The 19,361-nt window shown below is 40.2% G+C and overlaps 2 protein-coding genes across 4 annotated transcripts in view; both read left to right on the forward strand.

Moving 5' to 3' along the window:
- Positions 1–1,132: 1,132 nt before the first annotated feature.
- On the forward strand, positions 1,133–14,485 carry hpse (heparanase). The gene is made up of 12 exons (XM_037692613.1): positions 1,133–1,344; positions 2,213–2,340; positions 2,428–2,556; positions 2,631–2,804; positions 4,419–4,590; positions 6,479–6,526; positions 8,256–8,349; positions 8,441–8,547; positions 8,815–8,929; positions 9,068–9,192; positions 12,362–12,508; positions 14,326–14,485. Exons 1-12 carry the CDS (start codon positions 1,133–1,135, stop codon positions 14,483–14,485), a joined length of 1,611 nt encoding a protein of 536 aa, XP_037548541.1.
- Positions 14,486–17,246: 2,761 nt separating this feature from the next.
- Positions 17,247–19,361, forward strand: part of ppp3ccb (protein phosphatase 3, catalytic subunit, gamma isozyme, b) — a 59,699-nt gene continuing 57,584 nt past the window's right edge. For all 3 annotated transcript variants that reach the window (XM_037692137.1, XM_037692138.1, XM_037692139.1), the window contains exon 1: positions 17,247–17,798. In XM_037692137.1, the coding sequence (XP_037548065.1) occupies positions 17,747–17,798 (52 nt within the window). In that variant the 5' untranslated portion in view covers positions 17,247–17,746. The remainder of the gene's footprint in view (positions 17,799–19,361) is intronic.

Consider the following 19,361-nt stretch of genomic DNA (forward strand, 5'->3'; position numbering starts at 1 on the left):
ACACATAGAGGCACACAACCATTCTATGACAAAAAGCAATGAAAAGAATGATTTATAACTACTACCACATCAAATGTTAGCTCAGTAATCTGTAAACCTGATTAAGTTATGGCCATTTTTATGCTGGATGAAGCTGACTACCTGTAGCAGCCATCTTGAACTGGGTTAGAAAAAAGTAAAATCTAATCTAACTTATTATTAATTTTTTGAGTTTCGTGAAAATTGGCCAAGAAGGTGCATGAGATATTTTGCTAACAGACCCACAATGTTGACTGTAACAATTAATGTCTTAGTTTGAAGTAAAGATGCGGTGCAAGGATTAGTGCTCAGAGTTTGACTCTTGGTTTCCACCACACCAAAGCTTTCTTAAATATCAGCAAACTTCATAACATTAGTTATTTTCTGCGTTGGCCTAGTTTGGTTAGCTGTGGTAGTCATCTTGAGTTGAAGTGGTTTAATAAGTTAATTAAAAGATGCACAACCAGTGATTACGTTGTGAGTTTCACTGAAACATGTCCAGTGGCGCATGAGATATTTTGCTAACAAAAGTGAAACCCAAGTGGATCACTTTTACAATGGGATTATTTTGACATTACACTATAATTCCAACAAAATAAGTAAATACAACATTCCTGCACCGACTGAACCCGAGGTGCTACAGCTGGCTGCTGCTGTTAGTTGAACTTTGTAAATACGCACGGAATTACATGTTAATAAGCGATGAGCGATGAAAAGTTGATATGATGGTGCTTGTGTGGCTCACAGGGATTTAAATTGAAGTTTTTATTAGTACACATCCAAACTGAGGAGGTTTATAGATTGTTCACAACATTTCATCAGAACACCAATCCAAAAAATCTGAACTTTCTCTTTAATGTTTCATTTTGTTCTTTGGGTGAAGTGTTCAGAACATGAGGTGTTTGGTGCCACAAAGTGAGCCAGCAGTTTTCTGTATTCCTGTTCATGCACGTCTGGATCTTCTCCCACATCTGTGCACGTTCGAGAAATCAGGTCAGTGTGTCCCTGAGGAACTCCATCTGGGTTCTTGGCTCCTGCCAGCTTGAGTCCCCGCTGGGTGGTGCCACAGCAGACCGGCTCCGAGGCAGGAAGTGTCTCTGCTGTTGTTGGAGCCATGAGACCAGTCCTGCTGCTGGTCTTCTTCTTTGTGGGGACCGACGGGTTCCGCGTCAGAGGAGGACGGGGACGCTTCAGGGGAAGCTATGGGCCGGACCTGGTTCTGGATCCGGACCTGTCGGCGGTGTTCCGCCGGGTGGATCCGCGCTTTCTGTCCGTCACCATCGACGCAAGTCTGGCTTCAGAGGAGAGGTTTATGCTCCTGCTGAGGTGAGATGCGTAAATGCGCCAAACTCTGCGTCAAACCATCCACCAGATGGATCAGGGTCAGGACTGAGACAATATTTAAAGCGTTTACATTCAGATTCTTAGAGCTGATAAAGATCTCTGCTGAGTTTCAGTTTCATGTTCTGACCCTGACTCAGGTAACTTGAAATGAAAGTAAACGGAAATAGATAAAGCAGCAAGAAAATAGTGGAAATCTTCCTTTATTTCAGTGGAGGTGAGATGTTAAAGCTTCATATAAAACATGACAGGAGCAAAACTATCAGATGCTCACATCAAAATACAAACTTAGTAATTATTGTTTTATTAATGTTTGCACAAATGTTCTGTTAGATCACTGTGCACTTTTGTTCCCAAAGCTCTCCAAAGGCAAACATGTCTCTTTATAAATGATTAAATCAACTGATATTCAGTAAAGTTTTATGAATGTCAAACCGAAAGTCTACTTTTTGGTAAAAGTCAGTAAAGGCGTTTCCTTTTTACCCTGAAATTGTGATTAAAATAATAAGTATGGCTTGTTAAAGATAAATAACTTGTACTATACTTAATATTGCACAATCTAAATAGTTTTTCATCTGGTTTTGGTTTTGGTAAACCTCTTAAAAAATCACAAGTATCACAAAATGTGTCCATCTGTATCAATCTCTTAAACACAAGGGTAAAAATAAAACTTGCAAAATTAAAGCTGCTCACACTCACAGGTGGCCACAAGCTGGGTACAAAGAGACCAATGGCAGGTGCCGTCTTTTTGTACCCACTAAAAGCCAGGGTACAAAGGCTTTAAAACATTCAAAGTCTAACTGACGACACTCATCATCACCAAAACTGGACTCATTTGTCTCACTTCCTGCAGATCTCAGAAAATCAGAACTCTGGCCAAAGCTCTGAGTCCAGCATTTTTAAGGTTTGGGGGGACGAGTCAGGACTTCATGGTGTTCAACCCTCAGAGAAGCAGACAGCTGGATGCAGGTCTCACTGCACGTTGTTATATTCCTGAACTACAGACAGACTTTGGTGATGCTTGAGTCTTGGCTTTTTAGAGGCGATGACGTGTTCTTGTGCCATCAGATGAGTCCTGCAGCGATGTACGGCTGCCCTGGTGGCTGGAGAGCAGGCTGAAGGAGGACTGGACTCTGCAGCAGCAGATCCTCATCAAAGAGCAGCAACAGAGGAAGTACCGGAGAGTCCACTTCACAGGTGGGTTCTGATGCTCCAGCTTTGTCTCCACCCAGATGCTCAACGTGGCGTCTGATTGTCCTCCTGTGTCTCAGAGCTCACCGTGGACGTGCTGCACTCCTTCACCAGCTGCTCCGGCTTGGAGCTGATCTTCGGCCTCAATGCTCTGCTCAGGACGGCTGACAACAGCTGGAACAGCAGCAATGCCCTCTCTCTGCTGCAGTACTGCGAGTCCAAACAATACAACATGTCATGGGAGCTAGGAAATGGTACATATCAGCTGTTTGAGTTATCTTTTACCTGGCTACAGAATCTGTTTCTTCCATTCCAACTTGTCCACCATCACAGTCAAGACAAAGGAGTTGTCAAAGGATGCCAGGGAGAAGATAGGAGATTTGCACAAGGCTATAATGGGCCACAAGACCCATTTGTGTGGTTATTCATGGAAACAATACACTGCCTGCCGAAAAAAAAGGTCACTAATATTTCACTGGACCACATTTAGCTTTGATTACGGCACACACTGTGGTATCGTTTCCACAAGCTTCTACGAAGTCATATCTATTTCTGTCCAGAGTCGCATACACTTTAAATTGATGACTGAAGATTTAGACCTTTTGCAAAGTCTTCTCCAGCACATGCCAATGATTCTCCATGGGGTGAATTGAAGGTCATTCAGTATATTCAGGTAATCAGCCAACTGCCCCCACAGGCTTGTACAGCAGGCTCCAGGCATGATGGGTGCATCACTTCAACCTCCTCTCCTTACCCTGATGCTCACTCCCCCCATCCTTTCAGTTTTTACTAATTCATTGGAGTTTTTTTTTTTAACCTGATTTGAGTAGTTTCAGTAATCTTAGATGTTTTCTCTGCTCGATACGTGCCAGTAGTTTGACCCTTTTGAAACAGATCATCTTTTCCACGACCACAAGATGTCTTTCCACATGGTTGCTTAAATGAGAAGCTACTCACTGCTTCAGTTAAGGTTAAATAACTTAGTTGAAACATAATTAACCATGCAGTAATCATCCAATGAGAGGCTCTTGCCTATTTACTTTAATCCAGGTGATGACCTTTTTTGGGCTAGGCAGTGTATAAAAAAGTATCAACCCTTCATGATCTGGAGCACCATGCAAGATCTTGCAAGGATGATGATGAGAGACATGAGGGATCAGCTCACAACTACACAGAAGGAGTTTGTTAATGACCCAAAGGCATTTGGGTCCACAGTCATCAAGACACCATTGGTAACACGCACATGCACACTGCTGCAGTAGGTTGATACTTTGTACTGTATGGGCCCCCTGCCAGTGAACATCTCAAAAATTCAGAGAAGGCTGGGGAGAACGTGCTGTGGTGATATGAGACAAAAGATAAGATAGAACTTTATTGATCCTGCAGGAAATTGTTGTGCCAGAATTTCAGTACAAAGGAACAAACACAGGAACTCACACATGATAGAAAAACAGAGCTCTTTGGCATCAACTTGACCTGCCATGTATGGAGGAAGAGAAATGCTAAATATGACCTAAAATTAGGAGATATTATGCTTTGTGGCTTCTTCTTCTTCTTTTTATTATTATTATTATTATTATTATTATTGCTAAGGGTACAAAACAACCTGACCAACTTTGCCATACAGGCTGAAGTGAAGGGAAGTGATCACTGTTTTATTCAAAAAAAAAAAAAAAAAAAAAAACAGTTTGAAAGTTTGACCAGACAAACTTCCTCTTTTTTTCTTCCTTTGTTGAATATTGCTTTCAAGTAATACTGAACTTCTAAGGTTTCATATCTGAGGTTTGAGTTTCACTTCCTGTCGTGGCGCACACAGGAAGTGATATCTGCACTGCATCAGTCCGCTGAAAGTGTCTGCCTGTTTTCAGAGCCAAACAGCTACGAGAAGAAAGCAGGGATTCGGGTGGATGGGTATCAGCTCGGACTGGATTTTGATCATCTCAGACAGATGATGTTGAAGTCCAAACTCTACCGGAACGCCGGGCTGTACGGGCCGGACGTGGGCCAGCCCAGGGACCACAGGGTGGACTTACTGAAGAGGTGAGATCCAGATGTGGCATGAGAATGTTTCTGCCACACATATTTAACTGAGTATGCTTTTAAAATACTTTATTATTAAACCAACAAACTCAAGATAAATTGTTTTTAATTGTGCCAGCAGTCAACAAGTTAGAGACTAGGTCCACTCTAGAAACATTACCAGTCTAATTAAGGGCCAACATAGAAGCACACACTGAGATCAACATGGATCTCATTACTCTAACATGCTGGCTTTTATTCTATGGGAGGAAACTATAGGATCTGGAGGAAACCCACACATGCACGAGGAGAACATAAAGACTTCACACAAGAACGTCACCAGCTGAGACTTGACCAGTAACCTTTTTGCTGTGAGGTGACAGTACCAGCTGCTGCTCCACTGCACAGCACTTCAAGAACAAATGAAATTCAAACATGTGCATTTTAGGACGACACAATACATCCACATAAGGGGCAGATGTGATAAAATAAAAATAATAATAATCTTCTCGCTGCTCCCTTTCATTCATGGATTGATGTACTCTGTGTTTTGGATTACTGTATATAAAAATAATTTTTAAATGAATAAACACAATAAATAAATGAAATGAACGTGTCAGTTTCAGTAAATCACAAATATAAATACATATTTGGTGATCACATAGACCTCCACTCACTAAATGCCTACAGTGTGTTGTAATATATGGGTTTATCGCAGCTAATATCACCCACATAATGATACTGCAGCTGAATATTCTTGTTTGTTGTGTTTGTTTCTTTTGGCTTGACACTGTTGCAGTCGCCACAGCAACATTTTGGCAATTGTTTGACACCAGGTGCCCTGCCTGATGCAACCTGGGCTCAAACCCACATCCACAGAATCATGAGGCTGTGGCACTGACCACTGAACTACCGCAGCTCCGATATTGCAACTGAGTGTCTTATATTGTACACCCCTGATGCATATATACCATATTTTCCACCGTACAAGTTGCTCCGGCGTATAAGTCGCATCAGTCCAAAAATGTCTAATAAAGTGGAAAAAACATAAATAAGCCGCTTTGCCGTATAAGTCGCATTTATAATGCTTCACTGCTGACCCCCAGAAACATGGGCCAGAGTTATGCCAAAAATCAATTGGCTGCCAAATGACGGCCGCGGGAGCGCGCACGGGAGGACTTTAACAAGACTTATATGATATATATAGAAAATACGGTAATATAGTAATTTGTTTGATGAACAGCTGCTGGTGCTGATCCAGTTATTTAATAATCACCCAACATTTTTTATGGATATTTTGTTTTTGTCCAGCTGAATCTGGTGCAGCTGTCTTGGAAGATTTTACATTTCCAAACAACAAAATCCAAATTTACATTAACTATTCTGGTTCTGCTAAAGTTTTGTATCATGCTCGGGGGAGTGGTGGCGCAGAGGTTAGAAGATGGGCTTGTGATCGGAAAGTCACATGTTCAACTCCCGGTACCGTCAACATCAAAATGTGGGTGGAAAAGATGGAACACCCAAACCTCCCTCCACCCTCATTCACCCCACCCTGGGTCCCCGAGCAAGGCCCTTAAACCATCTGCTCCCTAAACAGGTCTCTCTTGAAAATGAGTTCTCGTGGCTCAAACCTGTATAAATAAAGGGTCAATGAAATGCTGGCTTGACTTGTAAACTGTTTTCAGAGTGTGTGAGGAGGAATGACTTTTCCAGTGTATCTCTGTAAACCTTTTACTTCCTGTACATTATCTCAGCTTCTATAAAAGTTAACAATAAACCTGCTGCACTGAACAATCAGGCAGCTGAGCACTGAGTCACACAGATGAATGAAGACTGAGCTTTTTCTCTTGTAACTGATCTCTCTTATTAGTTACACTACGTGTGTTTTTTTTTTTTTTTTTTGTTGCAGCTTCCTGCAGAGCGGAGCTGAGGCTGTTGATGCCTGCACCTGGCACCAGTAAGCTCACCTTCAGCAAACTGTGACTCCAGTTCTTTGCAATATTGTATGCTTATTTGTCCAAATTAACCCAGAATATGACAAAGAGAGTAAATGATAGGATTCTACAAGTGAACTTAGAAACCAAGTGCTTCTATAATGGGGAGGGATGATTACTGTACCAAGGGACAGATGAGTTAATTAGACTGGTGAGAAGCAGCAGAAAAATCCAAGAGCTTGGGAACAAAGGGTCAGTAACACAAAAATCAAAGCCAGTTAACTTAAATACAACTAACAGAAAAAAAACATAAATAAAAACATTTAACAAGAAAGCACCTACCCATACTAACAAAATCCCAACATCATGACTCACCATGCAGCAGAGCAAATCTCCAGTCAGCATTAGTTATGTTACAATGATGACATAACCAATGCATGTGCAATGCCAACACTTCCTGAGACACTTAGCTTAGTCTCTCACTTAGCTTAGTGAGACACTTCCTGTTGGTTATGTTACAATGAATATGTTCTAGAATTGTGCCGCTCGGGGTGGCTGCATGTTGAAGTAGCTCTCATACGTTCAATCTGAGATATTGCTTTTGAAAACTTTACTTCCTGTTTTTCTGGATGTAAATCACTTTTTTGGATGATTACTTCCTCTGGCATTGGATGCTGTGAAACTGGACGGATTTTTACTGAAGCCTTTTTACTTTTGGACATTTATTATGATGCGTAACCATAACAAGGTGGTTTTTTTGTGTTTTTTTTTTTTACAACCGGGAGCAGCTGATTAAGATCTCAAAAGCTCAAATAATATTTCAGCTACAGCCCCAAATCTCAAATGAGTTGAAAAGGAGGCTCCATGGATGCATTCCTGTCTACCTGCAGGCTGTGCTCGAGTGCCTGACCACTGAGATCCTAAGAGCTCATAAGGAGATCCTGGAACTGGCAAGAAATGTGGCTCGTGACAGCAGATGGACCGGGATCGTCCCCCAGCACCTGTAGCCGGCTGTCTGCGGCCATGAGTAGCTCAGCAAGCTGCTGGAAGGAGTGGCCATTGCTCAGGGAGGAGTTCAGCCTGGCATTCGGGCGGTCCTGCAGCCCGGGGAACTAAGAGGCCAACTGTGTCTGGGTGGATGGATTGGACAGCATCTGCAGCCAGTTTCTTCAGATCCACTGTGGGACGGACCTTTACAAGAGATCCTTCTTGCCTACAGCCATCAGCATCTATAACATCTTTTAATGAAATGAGGATAATGAGTTACTACAACATTTAATTTCCCTTTAGGATTAATAAAGTATTATTGAATTGAATTGAATTGAATTAAATTTAGACTAGTAGTTAAGGTGATTCCTGCTTTTTATTGTTAAACAAATAAAGCAATTTGACCATTCTGGAAAGTGAGAAAACTGTAAAAACAAAAGAGTTTTCCTGAACTCAAAAACAAACCTTGCAAAAAAAGTTTTAAATAAACTTCAGGCAAATTCTCAAAATCACCAGATGAGATTAAAACAGATTTGTTAGCACAGATAGGGGATGATGTTGGCACATGAAGTCAGACGACAATCCTTGTGGATTCTGCTGTTTGCAGACGACTATGTGATCTGTAGTGAGATTATGAGCAGGTGGAAGAGAGTCCAAAGAAGTGGAGGTTTGCTCTGGGGAGAAGAGGAAGCAGCTCATTTTTATTGCTTTATCACTGAAATAACTTTGTTGTATTTTTCCTTATTGCTCTATTCTGTCTCCTAGTTATTATGTGAATGGGAGAGACACGTCTTTAAAGGATTTTCTGGATCCTGGTGTTCTCGACTCTCTAGCCTTAAAGATCAATGAAGTCCTGCAGGTAGTTGAAAAATGAATATAGAGTTTCATGCATCAGTGTTGAAAGAGAATTCTGTTTCAATGTGATTTTTTATTTATTTATTCTGGTTTAGACAGTCAAGCAGGTGTCTCCAGGGAAGTCAGTGTGGCTCGGAGAGACAAGCTCGGCCTTTGGAGGGGGAGCTGCAGGACTGTCAGACACATTTGCTGCAGGATTCATGTGAGTTGGAAATAAATTGAATGTGACACTTTTAGACGAATTTATGCATTTATGTCCGCTTTGACTCATTTAGACCTAGATTAATCTGATAGTTGGATGACAATATATGTAAAGTTACATACAAACACCTGCAGGTGCATTTCATCACATTTTTGTTGAAAAACTCCTTGTTATCTGCTGTTACAATAAACATTTTAGTTCTATTTGTGCTTTAATAATCTTAAAGAACTTGTGTGTGACCACACCACTGTACCTGGATCGATGCAGGTGGCTGGATAAATTAGGTCTGGCAGCCAAACTGGGCCTGGACATCGTGATGAGGCAGGTGTTGGTCGGATCTGGGAGTTACCACATGATCGATGATGAACTGGATCCTCTTCCTGTAAGACCTCTTAAGTGAATTGCATCTGTTTGGGTTTAAAGTTGAACTCTAGCAGCTTTTTCACTACAAAGAGTATTTTTTTCATAATAAGTCTCCTTAAATTTAACCAAGCTTGGACTGTGTTGTTTCTCATTTCAGGATTATTGGCTGTCAGTTCTCTACAAGAGACTCGTTGGACCAGAGGTTTTGCAAATACAAACGGTCTCTGGTTTTGGTCGAAGTAAAAGAGTGAGGTTGTATCTGCACTGCGCTAACAAAAAGAGGTACCCACAAAAACACAGCAGCTCAAAGCAAGACTAAATATGCTCAAACCTGACTGTACTCAAGCAGACAATGGAAAAAAGGCTAATTTTTAACAGCTTGTAGCATAAAATTAAGCCAAAACAAAAAAACAAATTTAAAGCGAACGCTCAGAACTTCTTAAAATTGGCTTCTCTAGAAAGCTCAGAAACAATTTAAGAAAGCTTTGAACAACCTCAGCTTGGAAATGGAGTTTAGTTTTGACCAGACTGAGAAATTAATAATAATAAACTAATAATAAACTAATAACTGGTCCAAACAGGGCTTAAAACAACGTGGTTGTTGTCTTAAAACAATAAGCCTTTAAAAATGTTCACAATGCTTCATTCAAATACTATTTTATAAATTTTACATTGCAGTTCTGTTATATTACTTGTTTTTTCCACATTTCTTAATTCTTTGATTGCAATTAGCAGCAGCAGAAATTAGCTGTAGCACGTCCAGCGCAGCCTCGAGGCACTTCTGATTAGAATTTGATCGTTTTTTTGTTGGAATATTTATGTAATGCAAAACTGATGGTGATGTTAAAGTATTTAAAATATTGTTTACATGCGCGCTTAATATTTGACACGAGAGTTGTTCAAAGATGGCAACAATCCTGTTTAGTCTTAACCCAGCTCAAACTAACCATTAGCTGGTCAGCTCAGTCAGAATTAAAATGTCAGAAGAAAAACGTTGTCCAAACTGAAACACAGTTTTCAAAATGGTCTTTTTATTTGTCCTTTCTAACAAAAAGTCCCATAACCATGGCACCATTTCTAGAAATGACATCCATACTGTAATGAATGATACCTGTGTCTGATATTATTCATAATTTAAACGGATTCTTTCATTTTTCTGGACTGAGTACTATAGTGTTTTGAATATTAAATGTGGACGGAAACGTGTTTATCTTTGACCCACCAAAATGAATGTGGTCATTTATTAACAGAATCAAAATTTAACATCAAACATTGTACACGTGATTATTCTGATTGAACGCAATAACACAGCTTAATTAATGAGCTTTGCACTGAGAAAACCATACGGCCATGATTTTCTCACTTGCAACTAAAATACAACAGACATTTCTGAAAATATCTGGATTAATTACTGGCAGATAGAAGAGTTTTAAAGATGGGAAAATGAAGTTTAAATGGAGAGAGATGGGTGAGGGAATGTGTCTGTTATAACCAGAACAACACGCTCCTTTGGACGCAGCTTAACCCACGGTACACTTCGCAGTTGAAGATCGACTCTTTACCTTTGCAGACGATAGTTCGGCCTCGGTGTAGAGTTGCCTTTCAACGCTTTTCAGCGTCTCCGTAAGAACAGCTGTGACCTCAGGAGTCATGAGATCATTTCGTTCAACAGCAGCTCACCTCCCAGGTGGACTCACATGAGCTGTGAGCCCGTCAGAGTTCCACTCAGATGTGGAAGATTCCATAATCCCCACAAGACTCGGAAGAACTTCGGATCATGTATGGAACTTCTTGTTCTCTCCAGCAACTTTTCTGTTCGGTTCTGCTCTCCGAGCTGTTTGGAACTAGGAAGTGTCGACATTTAAAGAGTTCTGTTTCCGGTTCATTTGTGAAGTCCTGATTGGCTGAAAGAGCCAACAGGGGTGTAGTTTTAGTGACGTAAGAGGTTACTAGAAGTCAGAAAAACAGTGAGATGTTTTGGAACAGACAGAAAAATGTTTTTGGAACAGACAGAGAAATGTTTAGGCGAGATGAAAGACAGCAGGTGCCAGCTTCTTATTTCTGTCTGAGAGGATTTAAAAACATGACAGTTCGTTCCAATAAACTTGTTTGCGACTGTTCTCTTGACTTTTGACCGACATCACTCCTTCTCATTTCAGACAGAAGATCAAAAAAATGCATAATTACTTTGTAACAGGCATTTTAACTTGATTTCTACTTTGAATGAGGATTAAAAATCATTTATACTGTTTCACAGTTGATTTAAAATGAGTAGTTCACTTCAACATTTAAAAATGATTTGAACTAAACACACTTTGATTATCAAGACATTTGTAAAATAGTAATGATAATAAAAAAGAGTGTTCTTTCAATTGATCAGTGCAGGATACAATTAGAAAGTCTCTGGATGAGCTTAATTTGTATTTCTGGATACAAATCAATGAAATAACAGTTCCTGTCCCAGGAAGGTCCAGGTTTTGACCTGAGGCTTAGTTCACTACAATACAAAGGCATAAAAAAATACCCAAAATACTGTCCAGGCCACAATATGGTGCTATATGCTGCCACAAAAATATACCAAAAACAGGAAACAAGGTGCAAAGCATGTGCATGCTTGGTGTGAAATGTAACCTCTGAGGTTGTTCAGAGACATATCTACAACAGATAAGAAATTATTAGTCATAACCTTTCCACAGAATCCAATTTCAGAAGATTCGAAATAGTGCTTTAAACAGATTTCAAGAATCAGAAGTCAGAAAATAAATTATAATGTTGAATTCTTCCTTGTTTTGTCTTCTGAATTATTTATTTGTTTTTAAATACAGCAGCAGAGTGTAGACAATGTGAATCAACAGAAGTCAACTCCTGGAACAAGTTGTATTTCTGTTTCATTCTTTTTTTTTAGACTTTAATTTTTATTAACATTTTCAATAGTAAATAACATTTCAAAGATATATCACATACATTTTCCAGATTATGATAGTCTAATCAGGCCTCTCTTTACAGTAATAATTCAAAAAACAGCAAAAAATGGGTAAAAATCCAAAAGAAATGTATTTCTGTTTCTTATTAGAAAAGTATTCATTGATTAACATGAACTAATTTACACTGCAGCCTACAGAAGGCAGTCTTGCTGTTTCACATTCAACTTCCACTTTATGTTCTTGTGTCTAGTCACCATTCAATATTTTTGTGAATGGTAAATTCAGATAAAAACACGAGTATTTTAGGAAGGATATTTATTCACATGTACATAATATTATAATGCACAAAATACACGTTTTTACGCAGGGTATTTAGACTTGTTTGACTCAGTCTAAGTAGCACCACATATAAAAAAATGTCAACAATTAACCAGTCACCATCATTTAAAGCAATTTAATCATCCAAAATTTAACAGCACAATATTTTTCATCTTATAAGACTTTTCTTCCTGTTTGTGTGTTCGCAGCTATACAAGAGGATCTGTTGTGCTGATATCAATGAACCTGAGTAAGAAGATGATGAGGATCTCAGTTCCTGCTCTCGTCTCCAGCAGCACAGTGGAGGCTTTTGTCCTTCAGTCCAACCAACCAGGGGAAGAGGGACTCTGCTCCAGGTGCCTTAGCCACCTCAATACAGTCATTTATCTCGGAGAGAGACACAGAGTCATGAGGGAAATCACATTTATCTTGTCTATTGCATGATGTGCATCCTAACCATTAGCGTCCCTATAGCAATTCATTTTGCCAGTGTTATGATGAGGTTATAGCGGATTTTGGTCAAACCTTGTAAATGATGGTATGTGCACCATGTCATGTGAGAGTTTACTCTAAATAAGTGTTGAGGATGACTCCTGGCTAATACCAACCAAAACTTAAGCTTAATATCCATAAAACTTGTTTAGTTGTGGTGACAATGTTGAACTGAGTTGACTCCAAAGGTTATTCATGCCTAGATGTACAAATTCATCCATGGGTGTGTCACGATTTTTTGTTGTAGGTAGCTTTTTGGACAACCTCAGCTGTGAAGACTGGAGTTTTTTAAGTCAATAATTTATTCTTGTTTGCTGTTAGCCAGATTTAATCATATGTTAAAGGATCCAATGGCTGGTTTCTTAGATTATGTCATCTTAGACGTATGTTTAGCACCCAGTTGCCTTTTTAGGCTTGTTTTCATCTATCTGTTCTGTACTCAGGCTGGCCTCGATGGCTTAAAGCCACTCTTTTACTTGTGAGGGGTATAGGCTTGATTTTTCAGTTATGTTGTCACATTATTCCCTACATGATCAAGGCTGACTGGTGTCCATGATAGCACTGACGTGGCCGCATGACAGGCTGCGCCTGCAAGCTGGAAGACACCTGAGACATGAGGTTTTCAGCAGCAGATGGTGAAAGGACCGATGCTGCTGTTGTGTAACACTTCTATAGACTTCATTGTTGTGTTGGTTTTAAACAGACTGCACGTGTCAGGAAAAAAAAAGCATTTTGTTTTTGTAGAGCTGACTCAGGCCAGTGCATCATGAAGAGGTATGCCACAATATCCTGCAGAGCCAGGTCAGGACTCGGTGTGTAGGATGTGGTGACGTCTAGCGGAGCTGTTTCAGATTGCAACAAACTTTCAAGAGTGCAGAAGAAACTGCTGTTCTCAGGTTTTGATAAATGTCATGTTACATATCTGCTAATAAATTACTTTAGATGTAAGAGAAATTAGTTTATATCATCCTATAATGCATCAGAATGGATGTGATTGCTGTATATTTGAAAGAAATTTGCAAAACGTTCAGTAACAGTCTGTGTTGTTACTCAGAGTAGAAAAAATTATCTTATTTTTTAAAAGTACAGTTGGATTTTTATGAATCACGCACAACATTTAGAACCTTTCAAAAGAAGCATTTTCACTGTCCTTGAATGTCACCAGTCCTAATCCCCAGGAACCCTGTCCTGCATGTTTTAAACGTTTTCTTGCTCAAATGCACGATTTACCTCTTTCCAACACATCGAACGGCTGTGGCTGAGCAGTCGTCTTCCAATGGGAACGTTGGGGTTCGATTCCACCAGCAGTCACATGCTGAAGTGTCCCTGGGCAAGACACTGAACCCCTCATTGCCTCTGATGTGTGTCCCATCAGTGTATGAAAGTGATAAAGCACTGATTATTATTTGTATAGATCAAGTAGAGTGCTGTATGAATGGGTAAATGAGAGCGCAGATTGTGTTGTAAAGAGCTTTCAGTATCTTCATTAGATAGAAAGGTGCTATATAAGTACAGTCCATTTACCCTTTATCTTCAAGTTCTGCAGAATCATGGTACTCAGGTGTTCTGGAGCAGAGACACACCTGAAACACACAGGACACTGGGGCTTGAGGACTAGCACTGATTGGAATAAACTGTTTATCTTGTTCTCTTAATGAACAACGTTCTTTTTCTTCTGAAGGTGGGTGAAACTGAACAGAGCGGTGTTGAAGATGGTGGACGATAAAACTCTTCCCGACCTCAGTGGAGTGCGTCTTCCTCCAGCTGAGCACCTGCAGCTTCCTGCATACTCTCTGGCTTTCTTTGTCTTCTTGGACGCCCAGGCGGTGGCCTGCCACTGACCCTGACTGTTCAGACCCTCCACATTCCACTCGACCATATCGTGGCAGACTGAAAACAGGACATGAAATAACTGCTGAGCAGTTTCACTTATAGTAAAAGGCCAGTGGCGTATTAGACATAAACAGTACTGGGTTTCTTATACAGTGTTTTTTACTTCCCAATTGCAGGATGAGGCATTAATGACCTAAAGCATTTTTTTATGTTGAAATTGATTCTACATTTTATTAGTCTGAATAAGATATTTTTTATGGTGCTTCTGGACCAAACAATGGAATAACGGACTTCTGGAAAACAGATGCCACTGCAGCTAAATTTCTTGATTTTTCACATTGATGTGTGTTATGTGGTAAGGTGAACGTGTAATATCTAATATTTAATATCTATACAGTATGCTGTCAAATGTGAACGGGTAAACACAGTTTAGTGTTTTTTAATTTTAAAATATTCCGTTCTGTATGTTTGTTGACAACTTTTCAGGTCAGTGTATACCAAGTGCTGATGCAGATACTGTGCCAGAGGTACAGGTTTTGTTTTTGTAATTTTATCATGAGCCACATGGGGGCGCTACTGTCCAAGTCTTCACTGTTCCAACAGTCTCAGGAAGAAAGGTGACTGAGCCACAGCAAAGCACAAAACACATTTGAACTTGTATGTTTTGCACCTCAACATCACAGCAGTGTTGTTTTACAACAAACAAGTGATTTCCTTCTGCAGGACTTACCACAGTGAACGAACTGGTAGATTTGTTTTACACCAGATGCACTTCTGAAAACCTAGGCTCAAACCTGCTGTCTCAGGATTAAGCAAATTTACATATTAAAATACAACATCTCTCATGCCTGTGTCTCTGATTTAATAGTTTCTTTCTTATTTTAGTCTTCTATCGTCACATCCTGTCATTCCTGTGTGATGGTTTGGGGTACGTTCCTCCTGAGGACATGGAGAGTGCCTGTTCACTTTTTTATTTAATCGAGAAAGTAAATGAAACCAATATTTAAACTGATGTTGCAACCTGAACATGTTTTCATATTACACAACAAAGCAGTAGTTCTCAAACTTTTGATTAGATGGAGCGTGACAGCAGGAGAAAAGAGTATGCTCCTGACTGACTGGCTGGTTCATGACCTGGATAGAAGTGATGACAGGAGGTGAGACGAGTTTGTTTTAAATAGAGTGAAAGATGTTTGCTGGAGGGATAAACTGTCAACTTTATTCAGGAATAACTTGTCAAAGTAATATAAAAATGGGTGTACAAAAATAGTGTACCCCCATCTTGATTATTGCACCGTTGGTGCAATATCTTGGCATTGCACATGCATGAAATCTGGCACATTTCCACATATATGTAACAGATACCATCCAGAGTAAATGTGTGTGTGTTGTTAGATGGGGCAGGTTCTTATTGTGTGTTCTTGTTCTTGTTCTTGTGTGGTGGTGGTACGGGTTATTGCAGAAACTGACGTTTCTGCTCCAGATGCTTCTGCCCCTTTATCCTGAAAAACAGTCCAGGGTGAGAATGGGTGGAGTCTTTGCCAGTGTTGTGAGCTGGGCTTTTTATTTATTTTTTGTTTGTTTGATTTGTTGTTTTTTGTGCCACGGCCAGGATGTTTGAAAATGAAGTCCTGGTGAGCTTCTCGGTTGCCTTCAGTTTGCACTGTAATGTCATCAACCACAAAGATTTTCAACTGGTCAGAATGCTCTTTACAGTTCTTTTTTTTTTTTTAATTTACCTTTTATTTATACAGGTAGTCTCATTGAGTCACGAGAACTCATTTTCAAGAGAGACCTGTTTTTGGGAGCAAATTGTGGGGGTTAAGGACTTTGCTCAGGGGCCCAGAGTGGGGCAAATGAGGGTGGAGGCAGGTGTGGGTGTTTCACCTTTTCCACCCACATTTTGATGTTGACGGTACCGGGAGTTGAACCTGCGACTTTCCGATCACAGGGCCATCTTCTCTAACCTCTGTGCCACCACTCCCCAAAGTTCCTATTTGGTATTATAGTCATCCCAGATTAGTCCCACTGCTATTGCATCTTTTGTGTACTTTAGTTGTCGACCTCCCAGTTGTGGGTTATCAGTGTGAACAGCTGTGGGCTAAGGATACAGCCCTGAAGGATGCCATGCAGGAAGGCTATGCTGAAGATGTTTCCCATCCTCAAGAGCTGTCTGTTGGTATAATTTGTTGACCCAATGAGACACAAGGACAGACATTTCAAAAATGTATAACAGGGAAATAGAAAAATGGACTTGATGATTATGACAAAACAACTTCATAACTTTGCCTTATTTTATGTGGCTTTTATTTTCATTGCATCTTTTTTCAACACACTTTGCCAATGTTTCTTCATCTCTCTCGCCTTTTCTTTTTTTAAATTGGTATTTATTTTGTTGACGTTTGTTTTTCAGTGGCATCTTTATTTATGACATTTTTTGAAGTACATTTGTTCAGAAAACCGTTTGTCCAAAAAACAATTTAAGGAAAACATTTATTCTTAAATTTGGCAAATATTTCAGCGTTCTCCTATTTTCTAAGACAGATGTTTTTTTTAATAAGATGAACTACAAAAAAAAATATATATATATATGAGCTATCATGGAAAACACAATTATGACATAAAAGAATAAAAATGAAAAATGCGTTTATTTCATAATGCTTTATTTATTTATTTAATTTTGAGCATCTTCGTGTTCCATAATGACTGAATGCGCATTGGCCGCAATAATACTACACTACCCACAAACCCCCGCGGTGAGCCATGTTATAGGAAATCCGCTTGCGGCGGATTATTGTAATCCGACAGAGTCTGCTTGACACATAGGATCACGATAGAAAAACCGAAGCGCAGCGGCCTGTAACAGATGCAGCTCGTCCGAGAATAAAGGGATAAAGTTAGGATATGATCTGAGGCGCGGCGCGGAACTGCTGGAGCCGGTGATTGGCACTGCCCGGGCCGCTTCCTGGACCATCGATTCATCCGACAGAGAGAGTGACAGCGGCGGGGCTGCACCGCAGAGCACAGTGCGCTGGAAAGGCTTGAATTTGCTGGATACAGACACCTCCTCCCTCCCTCCCCGTGTCAGGGTTAACTCCAGCTCAGCCTGGTGGAAGCCGAGTCCGGTTGCCCTGCCCGCCCTGCTCCGAGCCACTCCGCTAGCTAGCGCGGCTAGCTCACCCAAGCTAGTCTGCTAGCTAGTTAGGAATTTAGTCGAGTTTGGTTCGGAATTTAGGTCCTTCTGTGCCCGCAGACCACAGGGAGGGAGGATGTCGGCCAAAGACCAAAACAAACTCTCCACCGTTGAACGGCCCATCAAAGGTACGTGACATTTATTTCTGTAAATTTCACTACGAGTGCAGGAAGTAACGGGGTGTCGGGGCTAAGTAGAAAGCTAAAGCAGCTGGATGGATGTCAAACCACAGCGAGCCCCGCTGACAGCTCATTTCCTCCCGGTTCGCTGTGCGCTGCGCCCGGCTGTGCGTGCGGGCAGAGGCCGCCAGCGTTAACACTCAGACACGTAGTCAGTTGAGCCGCGGGTAATCATGAATTTTAGGCGTTTCTCGTGCTCGGAGCACCAGATGTTGGACGCAGTGAAGGCGCAGATGCGGCGCAGGTTCACCCACGCACACACACGCACACGGCTGCTGCTTCGGTTTCGAAGAAAAACTGGTTTTTGGGTGCGAACGTGTTTGGCTAAAACAAACATTTCACGGATGTTTTTGCAGCTCTGCTGCACTTGTGGAGACTCCGAGCTGGAGGTGTGTGGTAATTACCTCATTTGCCCCAAGCTGTTCTTGAAAAATTACTTTTTAAAGACGTTTTGCTTCGTGAGGACGTTTAAGGGTATGGCAGATTGTTATAACATATAATCAACCTACCCTCCAACGTTCTAATTACCTTTTTTAATTACATCATTAGTTTTACTAGTCAGAAATAACACGCCTATTTTTGGGAACGTTATATTTTAAGGCCGCCACATCTAACAGTGAACTAAAAAATAATGCTTAGAATACCTGAACATCTTTTAAGTGACTGTTGTAACATTTTAATGGTTAGACTGCTGTCACGATCCTAAAATGATACTAAACGTCTCACTGATAATTAAACGATACTTTTAATTTATATAATTTTTGATACCGTATAGAGGAATGATAGATTAAAAATCATAGAAATAGTTTAATCAGCTGTGCCAGACTGCTGAACACAACTCTAATATTTTTCATTATGACTGCCATATAGACAACTACATAGTTGATATAAAGATGCTTTTTTAATTTCAGTCACATATTTGGATTTTAAAATGAAGTTAATGTTCAAAACGTAAAGGTCAAATAAATGTCATAATAATCAAATTCTTTGTTATAAACTAGGGATGCACGATATTATCGGCATGGTATCGGTATCGGCCGATATTAGTGATAAAATTAAATATCGGACATCGGCCTTTCCATTAAAATGACTCACCGATGTAAAAAACACTTTATAATAATATATTTATATAGTGTTACATCATTTTCATCCCTCTTTTTGGCATCTGTATTTGGTAGCATGCCAAACTGACAAAGACCATGCAGAATAATGTAGTATTTTAATTCCACAACAGGGAAAGCTATGTAATCTGTGTAAATAGGTCTAGGGGGAAAATATCTGTATCGGTTATTGGCCAAATAAGTTTTAACATATTGGATGTCGGCCAAAAATCCAATATTGTGCATCTCTATTATAAACGTTGTTTACCGACTACAGTATTCTGTTTCCATTTATTTATTAGGTCTATGTATCTATTCTGTAAATTAGATGAATAAAAGGCATCAAACTGCTGAGGACAGCAATATACAGGAGGAGTCTGTGGCAGTGGGGGTCCTTGTGTCACGTTGGAGC

Source organism: Nematolebias whitei, chromosome 18, assembly GCF_014905685.2.
Source record: "Nematolebias whitei isolate Nwh7 chromosome 18, NemWhi1, whole genome shotgun sequence".
Lineage (NCBI taxonomy): Eukaryota > Metazoa > Chordata > Actinopteri > Cyprinodontiformes > Rivulidae > Nematolebias > Nematolebias whitei.

Bases quoted from the DNA above. Each gene is read 5' to 3' on its own strand.
- hpse (XM_037692613.1), top strand. From the start codon at position 1,133: ATGAGACCAGTCCTGCTGCTGGTCTTCTTCTTTGTGGGGACCGACGGG. The intron at 1,345-2,212 runs GTGAGATGCGTA...CACTTCCTGCAG, and splicing joins AGGTTTATGCTCCTGCTGAG to ATCTCAGAAAATCAGAACTC. The intron at 8,548-8,814 runs GTGAGTTGGAAA...GGATCGATGCAG, and splicing joins ACATTTGCTGCAGGATTCAT to GTGGCTGGATAAATTAGGTC.